Source organism: Astatotilapia calliptera, chromosome 18, assembly GCF_964374335.1.
Source record: "Astatotilapia calliptera chromosome 18, fAstCal68.1, whole genome shotgun sequence".
Lineage (NCBI taxonomy): Eukaryota > Metazoa > Chordata > Actinopteri > Cichliformes > Cichlidae > Astatotilapia > Astatotilapia calliptera.
The window spans coordinates 20,649,533-20,666,975 of record NC_137439.1 but is presented as its reverse complement, the minus strand read 5'-3'; the positions used below and the strand labels follow the sequence as shown (position 1 = coordinate 20,666,975).

Genomic DNA, 17,443 nt, shown 5'->3' with positions numbered 1-17,443 from the left:
TGGCAGCAAACATTAAGCTAACAGTCTGAAATATCAGATACAGAAAGTATATATAAAAGCCTGAGCATGTGTGTCATATAAGATGATTAAAAAAAAGACCTTCTGAACTGTTTTCATCAGCATATCTGAAACAAATGATGAAAATGGTCTGAAAGTACATATTTTACATATAAAGTAAACATATTTTTTGGCATCACCTCCTTTTTAATCACCTTTCTAATTGTTTGGGAACTAAAGATTTCAGTTCCTTCGTGTATTACTATTAAAAAGGGTTTGATCTTTGTACTCTCTTGGTCACAGAACCATGTGCTGTTGCAACATGTGCAGAATGTAGTTTGCTACTGTCCTGCTAAAATAAGTAAGACATCTGAACGACAGCACATGGTGCTCCTAAACCTGTTTACATTTTTTCAGCAAGTGGAACTTTCACAGATGTGTGGGTTACCCATGCCACGTGCACTATAAAGTACCTAAGACGCTGTCTTTTGAACCACACACTGATACAGAACAATGTCTTTAGACCAGATATTCCATTTAACTTTTAAGAACAACAGTTCTCCACTTTGCCTAACTCCAAATTAAATGAGCACAAACCCAGATAAGATGGTGGATTTTGTGGATCTTCTTTATATCTGACTTTATCTTTGCATAATAGTTTTAAATTGCATTTGTGGATGCAGCAACACAATAAATTTACTGACCTTTTTCACATGTATTCCTAAACCAGTGAAGCCACATCCACCCCAGAACTGTGTCTATTTTTAATGCAGCACTGCCTGAAGATTTATCTCGATTCTCTATTTTAACAATACTATAATAAAACTATCATATAAAACATTTTTAAAGCTAACTAAAAAGACATAAAGATTATTTTTAAATAGCTTAACTATTTGATGAGACAACCTTTTACAGCTGGGTGAATCCCTCTTCATCTTTACTTCTAAAACACTCAGCCTCTTTGGTTTGATCATTTGTGTTACTACTTGTTGACAATTAACCTAAGTAGTTGTAGGATGGATCCATGTGTGTTTTAGTTGCAATCAAATTTGTAATTAGCATACTTTTTAATTTAGAAAACAGTCCAATTTCTCAGTTGCAGCATTCAGTTCTTAGTCTTTGTTCTATTTACAATGAAATATAGGCTTCAAATCATTTGCAACTCGATAAATTCAGTTTTATTTATATTCTGCCTACTATCCCAACTTTTGAAAGTGAGGTTGTATTTTCAAACCAATGATAATCCTTAATTTTATTGTTGCCAAGTGTAAAAGAAAAAGTGCTTGCTATGTAAACTTCTGCAGTCTACTGAGGTGCCGCGATGGTAAATGGAAAGCTTCCAATCAACCCACGAGCCCTTGTTTCCATTATCTAAAGGCCCAGTCTGCTATTATCATTCCTCCGTAAGACCGTAATGAGAAGGTGTGGTAAAACCAACAAGCGGATAAGGTAGACCTGCATATAAACTGTTCTAATATGGACCACTGTTGCTATTTTCTCATATACATACCATAAAGAGCTTAGTAAGCAACTGAGTCACTGAATGAATGTGTGAGAAAAAAAACATGCTTTTATGTGTTAAGAGTTATCCTAGTCTGGCCATCATAACCACACATGAAGATATAAGGTTTCCCTGTAGGTCAAATGAGCCATATCATTTTTGTAATGATCTCAACAAATGGCCTCAGAAGCACAGCTGAATCTGGAGAAACTTTAAGATGAATTAAACACAGCTGTATTCTGAGAAAGCCTCACTGAACATTGGTGCTGCTCTTTGCATCAATAAGAGTAACTGTTTTACTGCATATTTGTTCATATTTTCCCTAATGGTGTCTACTTCTCATAATCCAACTCTAGGATCTACCAAAATCTATAATCACTTCCCTTCAACCCACCCACAGTTAGGCTCTATATCAATAAAAGCAGGAATGTGTTAGACCTAGGTTGCTAGGTTGGGCTAAAAATGTCATCCTTGGGCAATCCTCTGTGTATGCGTTTGTGTGAGTTTGTATGTACAATGTGTTGTATGGCAACGTATATTGGAGACCATGTAGTCTGCAGCTAACAGAGTAAATGAAAGCGCAACCACAAATGGCTTGGGACAGCATCCCAGAATTAAACCGCACAGTCAGAATAATTCCTTTAATAACAACTCCATATAATACTCTGACTGGGCAAAAAAGAAGCAGAGTTCGTTTTTTTCAACTCGACTTTAGTTAAGCACATTTTTGCACTTGTACCACAGTTTAACATTTTTTAGTGGGTTCGATGGGTATTTCGTAGAACTCGTAGGCCTTTTAGTGTGCGGGTGCGTGTGTGATGATTTTTTACACATGGGTGCTCATGTTTATGCTCCAACCTTGGTGAGTGTTTACTCAAACATATGAAAGCCACTAGTATCCAGATCCTTTTTTTGTCAGCTTACTAGGTGTAGATTGTATGGCCTAGCTGGAACTCTTTCAATTCTGTACCACTTGTCCTCATGCTGCTGAGTCCCCTGCTCTGGGCTTGCCTGCCACCCTATGAATACCAAGCAGGCACACGTACGCGCACATGAAATACAAGCTTGGTCTCTCTCCCCGCATATTTTTATTAGGTCAGTCTTTAAGCCTGGCACCTAACTCTCCTCTGTTACACACAAACAGAGAAAGTTATAAGCATCTGTGCAGGTTATAACTGTCTATGCATTAATATGGATCCATTTATGTTTTGTAGTATTCCTCCACAACTAAAGAGCCACACTGCTGGTTTCACATGTTGAAGCACATAAGTTACTTACTTAATATGCTGCTGGCCATTTGTCACCAGAATTGCTACAAGTATGAAATATGTTTTTCTTACCTTCTAGATAAATATTATTTGAAGTTTAGGCAAAGAAAAATTATTTACACAGATGTTGCTAGGCAATTACAATCTGGTGCTTTGAACTTGTGATAATAATGGCCTGATTCAAAAGCTATTTTGTCTGAAACCAATAATCAAAGAAGACTACTCAATATGTATTATAACCTCTGTACTACTTGCTAAGTTGCCTAACTAGGTACAGCTTAACTGTAATGCTTGCTGTCATAAAAGAACAGGTTTAGCTTCAGGTTTCTCTGGCAGCAGTTTATAAAACTCTGTATATGCTGTTGACAATATTAACTTGTGCACACATATTGCTTAAACCATATGGTAGCATTTATAGCATGCAAGTGCACTCACTTGCATACGCTTTATCCACTTTTTGTCTCAGGTTCACCATAGTCAATGAGCAATATTTCCACAGTCAGAATGTAAACAATGGAGATTTTTAGCTGCCTTACCATTTTGAAAAATTATTCCTCTAGCCTCAGTTAACTTGGTGGGGGCTAAAGTTCTTTTCAGTATAAACATTATTTTTCTCTGAAAAGTTTCAACGTAGCAGAAACATTAATGTAGTGTGTAGGGTTCTTTGTTGCACTGCTGGAAAAAAATAAGTCATAACTGACAAGCAAGCTGCAAAAGCTTTCCAATCAATATATTAAACTTTGCCAAGGTACATGTATAAAACAAAGATATTAAACAAACAAACAAAAAGAAGAAAAGTTTTGGAGGCCTTTTCTTGTGCATTAAAACCTATGATCGATGTTTCACCAGTGTGTACTCACCGTGGCAGTAATGAGTGGACCATGAAGCTCTGTATAAAGCAAGGCGTCATTAACGTGCCCTCTGACGCCCAGCATGGCCAGTTCCAAACTGTGCTGCTCGGCCATGGCATGGGTAAGTTTCTCCACCAACCTAGTGTATCTCCTCCAAGGCTGATCCAATTCTGACACGCAAGCCAAGCAGCCTCGCATTACATTCAGACAGTAGCCCCCACAGGGCTTGATCAACGTCAGACCTCTGCAGTGGGAGCAGTACATCATCTTCACCAGGGACTTTACGCACTCCTTGCTCAGTCTGGCATATTCGGTTGCGTTCATGACCTCCAGACCTTCTTCCAGGGCCAGACCGAGTTGCCGCCCAACCCCCAAAGCCCCAGCCAGCTTCTGGGCCATGACGACAGCGTGATTACCAAACGGGTTGATATCTGGCCGGATCATACGGAGACAGTCACCCATTTTACTGCCCACCATTATGCTGCCTTCAACGCCTGGATTTATAAGGCGCGTGTATGCAAGTGGGAAGAGGTTGTTAAAAAAATGGTGGACTTCTCCCTCCACAGAGACATTACCTCCACGGAGGTAGAGGGAGAGGGAGGAAAAAAGCTGATTTACATGGGGTAGTGCTTGCTGGGACAGAGATGGGAAGCTTCCCTCCAACAGCGAACTCAGGTGGCCTTGAGAGAAGGATAATAGGGACTGGAACATGTCTGAAAGAAGAGAGACACAGAAATAAGACAGAGGGAAAGTAAATAACATTTCATTACTATCATCAATAAATCTTAAATTACATGATCTACAAGCTCACCAGGAATTGCATAAGGCATTTCAACTGCAAACACATATCAAAACCCTGGAAACTAAACAGTTAGGCTTGGTTTATGTTTATCAAGTTGAGGTGAGAATTGCAGTTGGATAAAGTTATGGAAAATATTCGCAAAGTATGCATGTCTTAGAAAAGATGCCTCTGCTTTTCTACAGAGAGAGAAATAAAGATTTAATAATATGCTGACCATTGTAATCTGCTACGTTATTAAGTACATACTTACAGTTTTTTACAGACGCTAGGACACATTTCTCAATACTTAGGTCACGTTTGCAAAACTCCTCACACAGTGAGCACAACAGAAGTCTATGTGGGCTAAACTGAGGACCAGTTATCATTGTTTTGGCACAAAATGCATTCAATGACTACATCTCTCAAATTTCATGAATTATCTCCTCACTCAGACACAACAACTGCCAAAAATCTTTGTACGTACAGGACATTTTGCATGTGCTTACATACTGTTTTCAAAACTGTTAAACTTATGGCCAAAACAATAACATAATGCAAAACTTAAAAAGACAGCAAAATCCAACAGCAATATTTTATTGAAACATATTTTAAATCTAAAAATGCAGTTTAACCAGCCACAGCTGATCCTCATTGTAGATGAACATCTACACAGGTGTTACTGCTTCAATTTTTCAACTCCTTCAATTCTGGCAGCCAGAAGATTCTTTCCTAGGTGTATTGCTCTAGATGACATAAGATGTGATGTGGATGAGAACCTGTGGCCAAATAGGGAAGACCGAGTAGATTAGCATTACTATTGTATGTGTATCAGTGGATGGTGTGTATACAAATTCTTGTATTTTGGGATTACTTAGTGCAAAAAAATAAAAATACATAAACAAATATTAACGAATTCTGCATGATGTCTGATTCATTCCAGTAACATATATTGAAATTATAAACAGAGATGGGTCCTTGTTTTACACAAGGAAACACTGTGTAATGCTACATGTTGTTAGTGTTTTTTAGGTCATTGTTTTGTGGGTGACAAAGTGTGTTTGTCGGCTGTCAACCTTTGCTAGTGTTCTGGAAGAATGAGTTTATTTGAGACCTGAATGAAGTGTTTTGGTAGTTGTAGTGCATTTTGAATGTGAAATGAACTGCTTTGCCAAGCTGACGGTCAGTTAGGAGGATTGTGTGAAGAGTTTTGCAAAAGTGACCTAAGTATTGAGAAATGTGTCCTAGCGTCTGTAAAAAACTGTAATACAAATTAGCAGGTCTACGGCTGAGCTGCAACCAAATTAATTTTCTTTCTTTTCATTTTACTAAAATGTTGAACTTTTTCTCTGCTAATTGATATGATTTCCCATTGAATGCAACTTTAAAAAATGTTAACATTAATTATTTCATATTGCAATCTGAAATCTGAAGGTTATTCAACCTATTTCACCTACATGACTCAAAACTCTACACTGCGCCCATGATCTTACTTCCACCATCTTTCCATATATTTTTTTTTCCATTTAAGTGTGTGGGTTCCTGTGGGTTTCTGTCTGTATGTCGCGGACTCAACCCTCCTCTCTTGGTGTGTGATGTCACCTTGAAAGCATGACCAAACATGAAGGCACAGTAGCAACTGTACAGACACTGAGAAAAGAGAAAGAGGGGGCCGACGCACATATTCTCACTCCAACAACCATGCACACACGTGTATGTAGGTACAAACACATATACATGTACAGTAGTCACTGAAAAGAACATTAGTCTCCAGTACCTGTTCAGTACTGTATGTGGGACCGAAAACAGACGAATAACAGATGAAGAATTAATGAGGCATTTTGGACTTTTAATTTTATTTATTTATTTATTGATAAACATCCGGAATAATGTTAATAAACTGGAATAAACTTAACAAGGATGTTGATTCATCAGACTTCATTCACCAAAGCAAATCTATGTGTGTGTGTGTGTGTGTGTGTGTGTGTGCGTGTGTGTATGTGTGGGTGTGTGTCCAGCCCCTCCCATCTCACAGACAGAAGGATAACAACAGCCATGTCCTCCTCAACAGCTGCACTAATATGACCGCCGTCTGTGACACACTGGGACTCCCCACAAGCCAGTAAAAAGCACAACTCATTTGTAACACACCCGATAACAACATCACTGTGATCGGGGCTGCTCCCGCTAACATTTAACGTTGCTGCCTATAAAATTGGCCTAGAAAACAAAAGAATGTGTGATTGAACTAAGGGCGAGAGACATGGGGAAAAAAATCCTCTGTTAGGTAATATGACTGGAAAGCTAAAGGGTGACAAGTTATAGCCGGATTGCTTGCTGAAAGCTGTCAGAAAAGCCTTCAAAGAGGTCCTGCTAAAAAGAGATGTAGAAGAGAAGAAAAATAGGAAGCCAAGAGAGGGAGTGGGCAAAGAAAAAAATCGCAAGACTGCCAAAGAAGTTGTAAAGACAGCGTTTTAGTGCCATTTCACTGTCTTCTAAGCCTCCGGTCCTGGTCTACAAAGTTGTTATCAATGTGAGGTCTGCCTGCTTGCCTGCCAGTCAAGGCCGCAATGCTTAATGGCCGCAGGACATTTATACCACAAGATGCAACCACGGGTTTAGATTACACGGCATTACATAGTGTTATTATAACATTATCATGCTCCGAAATACCGTGGTTTAATCTTTCTCTCTGTGAGACAGAGCGTCTTTTCTACATAAGAAAACAGAAGTTTTCTCAAGACAAGAGGTGAACAAAAAATGTCTTCTAGCTCTCAGCAGCCCCATAAGTGGATGCAAATCATTCAGTGGGTTTATGACAGGATCACTGAATCCTTAAGGCATTCCATACTTGTTAAAAGAGCTTTTCATATTTGCCAAGAGAGTGACACGGAGAAAGAACACGAAAGAAGAAAAAGGGAAGAGAGTGGGAAACTGCCAGGAAAAATGGAATAAAGAAACGACTGAACTTTTAAACAAGGAAAAACAACTACCGTACAACCCGACTCCACCTTATGAACATGCTCTGACATCTGGATTCATTTGGCCCCTGGGCTCATTGGACTTCCCTGTCTCTCTGCGGCTCTTACTTCAAACGTGTCCATGTCCGAATATATAGAATTGGAACAAAAACCCACCTTTCTTCCTTTCCACACTCCCCGTGACAAACAATAAGTGATAAGTTATGACTGCTATGTTATGTTATGATTCTACTCAAACCTCTCTGGGTGACAGCTTGCAGTGAGGTGCGGTTTAAATTATTCAAACATTCCAGCAGTTCAGATTTTAAGCAAAGCTACGAGGCAGGGAACACAGTGTTTTACCTCATTCTTATCCTTCTGGGGGCAGAGGTTATAGTTATAACCTATCATTGCCTTTTGCTCGATTAACTTGGTAGAACAACCCACACATATATTCATGCAGCCACAAAAATCTGGAGGCGAGTCATATAAACATAAGCTCCCAGGGAGTATTGTAGATTCACAATACATAATTGAAGGTACAATTTATAAGTTATACCTAGAATGCAACTTCAGTATAAGCTGTAATTTAACCTTCAAACGTTACTGTTCACCTACTCATTACTAAGATGCAAATCTTCCATCTTGTCACTCAGCATATACCAGATAAGAGAAGGGCTGCAGACTTGTATAAAGGAAGTTTATATAACAGAAGCCACAAAAGACCTAATGCACTAACAGCAAGAACCATGAAGGAACCTGCCTCCATAGAAAGGTACAGTGATGACCAGGCACAGTCTGGTTTAGGCATAAGCTGCCTTATACCATACTCCACAAGCATTTGATTTTTCATATACAGTGTGAACTGGATCCCATGACTCATTTTTAAATTTTTATTCATCTGTGATTTTCGAAAAAGTTGTCTCCTATGGTTAGACAGATCTAGATTCTCATTCTGTGATAAGTCAAGCATGACTGTTGTGGGCTTCTCTGCATTTTCCAGTTCTGGGAAATATACTAAGAACAAAAAACAGGCCACTTTTTAAGCCACAACTAGCATTGCGTGGAACTCAGTGGGGTTTGATTGTTCTGTCTAACCACTGTACCTAATTCTGGATTTGACCACACTCAGTTCAGACACACACTCGTGGGTGGCTATCATTACTATGTCACAGCCTCCCATCTGTGATCCTGTTGGGAAATGAAGCCTTACTGGATTATTTTGGAGGATATTTTTTTACGAGGCAATTATCTTTAATTTGCTAGGAAGTCCTAAAACACTGAAATTCAAAACACATAATTGTCACGCTAACTCTATGGAAACAAATGAACAGACCTTGTTTGTCTGTGGCCGTGTGGTGCAATCTGACATCTTCTCCGTTTGGAATAAACAATGTATTAAATGTGTAAAATAGCAGCCAGCGGCAATGAGGAAGACGCCTTTGCCCTACAGTGGCTTAAACTGAGAATGTATTTATGACTCTATAATAAGGTATTGCACCACATCCAAATGCTATGCCAAGGTCATTCTCTAAAATACTGGATTTAAGTCATAGGAGGTTATTTCCACTTTACATTCTGCACGCCAACCCTTTGTTTAACTGTCTCAATTAAAGCTAAAGTGTCACCATGAAACTGCCACAATCACCAAGTCAAAAATAAGCACAGCACTATGGTTTTGTCACAACTTGCTTTTGCTACACAGTTGTTACTGTATGGATGGATTCCTCAGTCTAAATCACAATGCACGCATGCACAAGATGTGCATATGTTAATTATTAAAGGTTAATTATTCTGTCTGACCAGTAGATTGACTGCTGTTGCATTATAGAGGCTATTGTTAATTATTTAAAGACTCTGTGAGCAGTCTTTGAAAATTCCAGACTTTCTTTCATCCATTGGTTTATAGATTATAGACAATGGGTTGCTGGTGGACATTCCAGGATACATCTGAATACCTTGGGTGACTCTCTAATAAATAACTGTTCGAGCAACTATCTGTTGCTCGTTAAGGTAGCATTTCAAATGTTTGCCTTCTGTTTGAAATAGTTTAATTCATAAGTGCTCACTTCACTAACAGTTCTTTTGCCTGTTCACTTCACATCACTGAAACTCAGGTTGCTGCACCGCTGATAGTATCCTCTTGAAAATTATGAATTCGTAAAATAACAGGCAAAATTCCACCAAATCTGCTACACAAATACTACGTCCAGTTCAGTTATAAACAGGAGAGAAACAGAATAAAAGGAAACATATTAAGTTCAAGGTTTAACCCAACTCCCAACCTAAAAGCTGGGATAGATTCCAGCCCCCGGGTGTGCCTAAATTGGGCAAGTGGACAAAACAATGGCTGGATGGAATTATATATGTTTGCATTAGGTAAAAATACTCCAAAAAATGTATTTTGTCCCCTGAGGGTATATCTAATAATGGAAGTGGCATGCTTGTAGAGGTGTTGCATTGCAATCTAACTTTGTTCTGTTATCCTGGCAAATTGAGTTTCTGCCAGAGGTTTCTTCCTCCTAAAATGGAGTTTTTCCATTGTCACCAAGTGCTTTGATTGTTGGGTTTGCTTTGTATTATTATAGTGTCTGTACCTTATATAAAGCGACTTGAGGTGAGTGCTGTTGTGATGTGGCGCTATATAATTATAATTCAATTCAAATTAATTACTGTGGGATAGCTGGTGGATAAACAGTAATAAAAACAAGTGTTGCATGATGCACTTGAGGGCTCAAGTTCTTGCGTGTGTGTGTGCATAAAAAACTTTGTAACCCTACAACCATTATTGGACTTTACATCCAAATCCCATTATGAAAACCTGAGATACAGGGTATCACAGATGACACTGATTTCAATTTTTGCGCGAGCACAAGCAGAGAGAATCTACATATTTGCTTCTATGTATGTCTATTTTCAAGCATCTATATGTGACCCTGTAGATGTGTGTGTGCTTCCGTGTGCTTGGAGATGTGGTAATACCGTGATAATGAGACCGGAGACACTGTTCTCATACCATGGAGTTGTGGGTCATTCCTATCTTGGCAATCAGTCCTGACTGAACCTGACCAACCATGTTCTCAGGCAAAGCATTTTAATCCTACACGCTTGGGTTTCAGACAGGTCACCACACAGTTATGTGACATAGTGACATATGTGTAGATTACATATTCTTGTTTTAATTAGCAGAAATACTGTATATAGGTCCATCATCGCCCACGCACTGCTGGTCATCTTAGGTTACATGGAAGAGCTGCAGTGTCACACAATCTCCCCGTTTAATGGTAATAAACTATTAATAAGTCTTTGAATTAATCTGTTGATTCATCATACTTGTGCAGCGAAATCATACATCTAAAATCTAAAGTGGTAGCATGACTCATCTGTCAGACACCAGGCGCAAACATGCTGCTCACATAAGTTTGACCTAAAAGAATCGGAAAACTGCCCCTTGCCAAGAACACTTTGAGTTGAAAAACCTCTTTGAAAGCCCATATACAATCAAAATGTATGTGCACATAATGTAGCTGACCTTTGGCTCCAAGTCCCAATTTGCCTGTCTTGTCCTATCAGGAGGTGAACGTTTGGAATAATGAGGGAGGGGTGTGGGGGCTTTATATTTCACTGTAAGCATTCCGGGAATCTAAATGGCAACCCTGCTGTGTCAATAGGTAAGGAAAGAAAAATTTAAAAAATGAAAAATTCATATCCTGCAGTGTCCACAGTGCACTGCCCTATAATGTGGCAGGGAGGCAGACTGAACATGGAGACTGAATGGTGGCGGAGGGGGGGCAATGCTTTCTGCTTTGGCAAAAGAGGGGAAACATGATCGACTGCAGGGAAATGAGCAGATGAGCAGATGAGAGAACGACAGGGACAGAGGAGACAGAGCTCAGGAGCTGTGGGTGAAGGGGGTGAGGGGAGAGTGGTGGGGTGGTTGCTAAAGTGGCTAATACCATAAAGGGGAAATGTAGACAGTCAGCACTGGTAGACACTGTTGACAGATTGATGGACAGAACCTCTGGTACTTATCATTAAGAGGGCCATAGGAGTTTAGTCATGTCCCATTTTCTCTTTAGTTTATTGGTATATAGATTACAAGTATGCGCATCTAAATGCAGCAAGTGTTACTAGAAGTGTGACCATAGCAACAAAATATATTTTACCCAGTCAACACCATGGGAAAAGTGATTAGACAGCATCCATTCTGAGTAACTGTATGACGAAAGAAAAGAGAAGGACCAGCGAGTGACATACTTTTTCTAACTCTGGCTTAGATTGTGAAAAATGTAGCATTGCTCCATGCAGTAAGAACATTAGTTCATACAAAAGTTTCAGATTGTGAAACTTTCTAAAGATGTGAAAGGAAATGAAAAGGCTAGGGAACACAGTGGTTGGGATGCTGATAGGGGGCTGCATGAGTGCAGAAGGTGTAGGGATGGTCATATACGCAAATATTCAATAGAAAGACTGATTTTTCTTTCCCAGGATTCATGCCACCAAATTATTGCCTTTAACTCTAAAAGATTAAAATTCTCTGTTTATTGTAGTTCACTAGCAAAAACCTGCTCTATGTGCAGTTTTTGCCAAACCTCCGGTGCTTTTTCAAAGTCTTCACTTTGTATTTAGTGGTGACTCAAACAAAATTCCATGGCGTATGCCAGTGGTTCCCAAACTTTTTTTGCTAGGCGCCCCCCCCCCCTTATTTTACAAGAAAAATCTTTTTTTTTTTGCGTTTACTTGTGGACGAGGAATACAGAGTTTGTCATGCAACGTCAAAGGTACAAGAGATGAATTACAGAATGGCAGATAGAGACAAAATACTGTTACTGTTAATCTGACTATCTTCAGGTTTTACACGCTTACATATACACACGCAGTTACTGTCCCTCCATTTAGAAAGGTGTAATTATTTTATGTGTAGTTGTTTTTTTCCTGTGTAATAATATTCAACATTGCTATCAATACATTTTTCAAAAAAATGCCTCTCTGTACAAAATGGGTTCAAAAACAGTACAGTAACTTTACTGTATAAAGAGCTAACATCTCCAAACTGTCAGGAGTAGTTAGTCATTACAAGAAGTGTTTGTGAACTAAAAATCAAGAATGTTTGATACTGTTTGTCTGTGATTTGGAGAGCCCAGCGCGTGCTCCTGACACAGGGAAAACCAGTTCTGCAGGGGAGACCTACCTTGGCACTTGTGCAGGTGAAGCCAAAGGGAAGATATGCTTCACCATATTTTCTAGTCTTTGGCTTGGAAGAAAGTTGGTTTGGAAACATATTTGGCCATGCTTTATCTCCTGCTTTGCGTTTGTGTCAGGTTGTGTTAAAAACATGTCCATTGTGTTAGCAGTGTCCAAGTGTCACTTTGTTTTTTCTTTTCACCCCCCCCCCCCCCCCCCACCACAATGGCCGCACCCAGGGGGCAGGCCCCACACTTTGGGAACCTCTGACATATGCTAATTTTGGTTCAAGTTTGTAAAAATGCTGCAACTTCAGTGGTGTGGAACTGGTTTGGCAGATACACACCAAAGCACATTTTTTGGTAGAGCATGCAAGTGGGCTGTCGTTATTACCGTTATTACCGTTATTACCGTTATTACCGTTATTACCGAACCGATTTTATGTCGCACACGGCGCTTAAAAATCTGTCAAAAATTGTTTTAGTACGACTTTGCTAAGCTATGAACCCGCACCGCTTGATGGATTGTCAGAGCATTGCAGCTACCGTAGTCAGGAGCCTCGTAATACCTACGGTGCTTCAACATAATATTACCGTATTGTTTGTGTATAAGGTCTTTTTAAGTTTTGTGGATATTATACATGGTTATGCTGAGGATATGTTGGCCAATTTCCACTGGAAATGCCTTTTGATTAAACTGTCAGCAAGGAATTTGCATTCGCACTGTTACATTTTTATATAACTTTAATGCACATAAAAAAAACAGCTGCTTGTTTAAGTGAAAATACATTGATGGGTTTTTTTTTTTGCACTAATAAAGTTGTGGAGTTGTAAAGTAATTTGTCCTGCGTCAAATATATTGTCAGTTATATCGTTATCGCAAATTTTCAAATATATATCATGATGAGTATTTTTGGCCATATTGCCCTGCCCTACTTGGCAGTATGCCTTGAGCAATCACAATACACAGAAACAGTTTGCATTGACAATCAAAAATTTGCATAACCGTATTGCACTTACAATATTATGGAACTTAATGTTTTATTGCCAAAAATTAAGTAGTGAAATGATTCCATTTGCAAAAGAATATAGGTCCGGTGCAACCTCAAATTAGCCGGCGATGCCTTTTTACATACACAGGTAAATTGAACAAAAGTGCCTAGCTAAACCTAACTAAATGCATGACTCTCTGTAGTTTGCGACAAATTTTAAATATGTCCAGGTAATAAACCATTACTTAAGTGGAAACTGATGAAGACTAAACTAGAGACAGCCAGGGAAAGAGACTGGACTCCAGATATTCATAAAAAAATGAAAGGAAACATTTAGGCTAACATATGATTAACATGAAACAGACCCTTAAACGGACTGAGGTGTTAAACAAATCCAAGATGAAAGGGACTCTAATAAAGAATTTTCCACTTTTCTAAGCAGGTGTGGCCTCTGTTTTCATTTATCAGCTTTATCATAAATCAGGCATACAGGAAGGTGCAAGCGTATTGTTTAAATTAGGGGCCAAAACTGGTCTGTATAAATGTCTAAGTCCAGTACGCTATGAAAACAAAATAAAATGCTTGTATTTTCTGACTACAATAAACAAAAGGATGATACTAAATAATCAAGACCTACGCAAAACAATATTTCTTAAGATAAGATAAGATACCTTTATTAGTCCCACGAGTGGGAAATTTCATGTTAAAGGGCAAATTCCCATCACAATCCCAAAACCCAAAGTGGTGACAGTTTACCAATGATAGACTGCACTGTGCTTGACTTAAAGGCTTAAACCTGTGTTCATCTTGGCTTACAATGCAGCAGATACAATCTATCACTGATCATATAAAGAGGACACAGCTGGAGAGAGTCAGAAGACCATTTTCATCATTTACTGCAACTCCTCCCCTAATACAATGGATGAATGACCTGGGAATTTGTGACTAAATCCCACTGTGGGGACTTGTTAATGGTACAAAGAAGCCACAGAGGCAAAAAGGAAACAGAAGAAGCAGAGTGTCTATGACAGGGTGTAATGAGCAAAATGACTTGACTTGAATGTGGAAGTGATCTGCTAAATCATTCCCACACCCAGCTGGAAAAGAGGCACAAGAGAAAGACAGCTAAGTCCAACCAAATTTTGGCTGAAGCAAACATGTGAGTCATACTACAGAGGCATATGCTGATCACAATGTTGATCCACTTATGCATTAAAAGCATACATTCTCCCACAGGTACTGGCTGAAAACAGCTCTCCTTCACAGGAAGTCTGGCCAATTTGCAAAGTACAACACGCCATTCCCCCAAGCTCACCAATATCCCCTTATGTGCCTCAGCATGACCTTATTATGGTCGAATCCACATTATTAATCTCCCTCAAAAATATCTCCTCGTCCTCAGAGATATTAAACCGCTGTGGTAAGGGTTCTGGTTATTAGGCATTTTCTCAAAAACATTTTGACTGACAGCTGCTGTGTAAGGACACATGTACTCACATCTACATCTAAGCTTTGTGTAAGCAACCTTACTAGGTCAGATCTAGAAACATTTAGCAATCACTGTACAAGCAGTTGGATTAACAGATGCATTCAAAAAATGATTCTTGGCCGTTATAAACATGAAGCAATAATTCTCGATAAAATGTAGCTGAAATATATAAAATCAAAGGTCTATTTATTCAAATAATTAATCATTGAGTGAAATATGCTGAGTATACACTGAATATATACTAATCCCGCACATTTCATTTAACCTATCCCATTAAATTTAACATATTGTACTGTATTAATGTTGCAAAATTACATGGAAAATTTACAATCAAATTACTTAAAGTACACATTTTGGGCATAAATATTGTTTTTAGTGTAGACATGTGGGGTCGTGCAAGATTATGACCCCACACCCAAAATTCCTCAATAGCTCAACAGTTTCTTAGGAACTCTGGAGGCTTTTGGCTGAGACGGACAGTGACTTGAAAAGAGAGGGGGTATGCATTAATGTGAAGAGAGTTTATGAAGACAGCATTTATGAAAAAGCAAGCAGGCTACACAGATGGCAATGTGGAAGGTAACTCGTGGGTCTCAGACTCTGAGCATGAATCTTGACGTCTCAGACTAAGGTCTTCAGAAAATCCTAAGCAGGATGTCTCTTCTTTTCTTGACAACCTTGACCCTCACAGCATCAGATGCCACAGTACGGTCCACTCTGTCACTTTGATTATGTCTGAATGAAGTCATGTGAAACGTAACATAGAAGTGACCTATGCCTCAGCAATGTGAGTTATCCCATGTCTGAAAAAAACTACATCTCTCTCTCTCTCTCTCTCACACACACACACACACACACACACACACACACACACACACACACACACACACACACATCAGCCAGTGAAGCATGAGTGCAGCTGAGTGAGACATAAGAAAATAACATAAGAAAAAGCCAGGCTGAACCTATCAGCAGCAGAGTATGAATCCTATCAGCCAGACAGAATCTGTTCCAGAAAAGCCAAACTGTCTTGGACTGGTAACAAGCACTGGGAAATATGACTTTGTCTTATTATCAAGTAATTTCCTGAGTGTGATGCGTATTGTGCTCTTAGTCTTACCAATAGCCTCACAACTATTTCTAACAGGAATGTAGGAAACAGTATTTATTAAGCAGCCTCAGAAAATAATTTGTGAGAAGGGGAAAAAATTGGATATTTATCCAAGGTTCCTTCTAATCATTGCAATAGAACTTGGCACAAGGCTGGACAGATATCTAGACCGCTATGGTATTTGCTTAGGCATTCAATCTAATATTGTGATGCATGCGTGCTTGCTGAGGAAGATGGTGGCTAATGAAGAAAAACAAAAGAAGACTTTTGGATTAAATATGACAGCGGAGAACAGAGATGTGTTTATGGTTATGGTTCTATTTTGCAGAGTGCACTGTTGGCAGCCATGTTATCTTTAAGACATGAGAGCGCTCTGCAGCACACATGCCAGCCAGCAAGTTCAAGATACTGGCACGCTGCCCACTTGGGCCCAGCATGCTCTTGTTAAGCAACCAATGCTGACAAAGCACGGTTCACAGAAAGCGAGAGAGAAGGAGAGAGAGACACCCGGGACGATAAAAAAGGAAAGTTGTCAAGAGGGTAGCAGCACGTAGTGACTCTACAGAGAAAAAGCCTGTTCACTCAGTGGTTTTAAAGGTATACATATGCATTAAAAGCATGCATTCTCCCACAGGTAGACACCTGACAGAAGCACATTCAAACACACCTGTGCACACTTCACTGTGCTCCTTCCTTTAGCAACAAGCCCTCCCTTCATCTTATTTCTCTCTGCTCACTTTCAAGGCCCCAGTCCCTGCTCTCTGGGTTCTCACACATTCATGAGGTGAGAAGGGCAAATGAAAAGCAGAGGTAATTAGGACAGATTTGAGCCCAACTTCAAGACTTTATGGCACGTTGAGCTTCGCCCTTGCTCCTCCCTCTTTTCCTTTTGTTATTTCCCACTTTTCCCCAGTGAGGCCGAGTTCTCCAAACTCTGAAAGCATCCTTCTTGCATCCTGTCCTCATGTGTCATGTTTACTCAGGAGACTAGAAAGGCATTGCAATAGAAACACGCTTAGTACACACGCACTTCGAAAGACACAGTGCATTTGCTCCAATGTTAAGTCTATAAACACAGTCTCCCTCCACCCTGTAGACTAAATGAGACATGTAGGGACCGATTCCGGATATCCTCCCTAATTTGAGCATGAGCTCATAGCGCCGAGCAATGTCATTCTGTGTCCAAACGTCAGCCTCTAGAGCAATAACCCTGTCGTTTAAAACATCTGCAGAGAAATATACACGCAGACGTGAAGTGAGAGAACAAAAATGATGATGTGAGAGAGGACGGGATAAAATTAGTGAAAGACATT

At 39.4% G+C, this 17,443-nt stretch overlaps 2 protein-coding genes across 4 annotated transcripts in view; both read right to left on the bottom strand.

Annotated features, from left to right (window-relative positions):
• LOC113010977 (ephrin type-B receptor 1-B) overlaps window positions 1-17,443 on the bottom strand; it is a 436,216-nt gene that overhangs the window by 346,588 nt on the left and 72,185 nt on the right. The window lies entirely within an intron of this gene.
• The window catches only part of gpc5c (glypican 5c), a 106,766-nt gene that overhangs the window by 75,984 nt on the left and 13,339 nt on the right, over window positions 1-17,443 (bottom strand). For both annotated transcript variants that reach the window (XM_026148957.2, XM_026148956.2), the window contains exon 3: window positions 3,627-4,330. In XM_026148957.2, coding sequence (XP_026004742.2) covers window positions 3,627-4,330 — 704 coding nt within the window. The remainder of the gene's footprint in view (window positions 1-3,626; window positions 4,331-17,443) is intronic.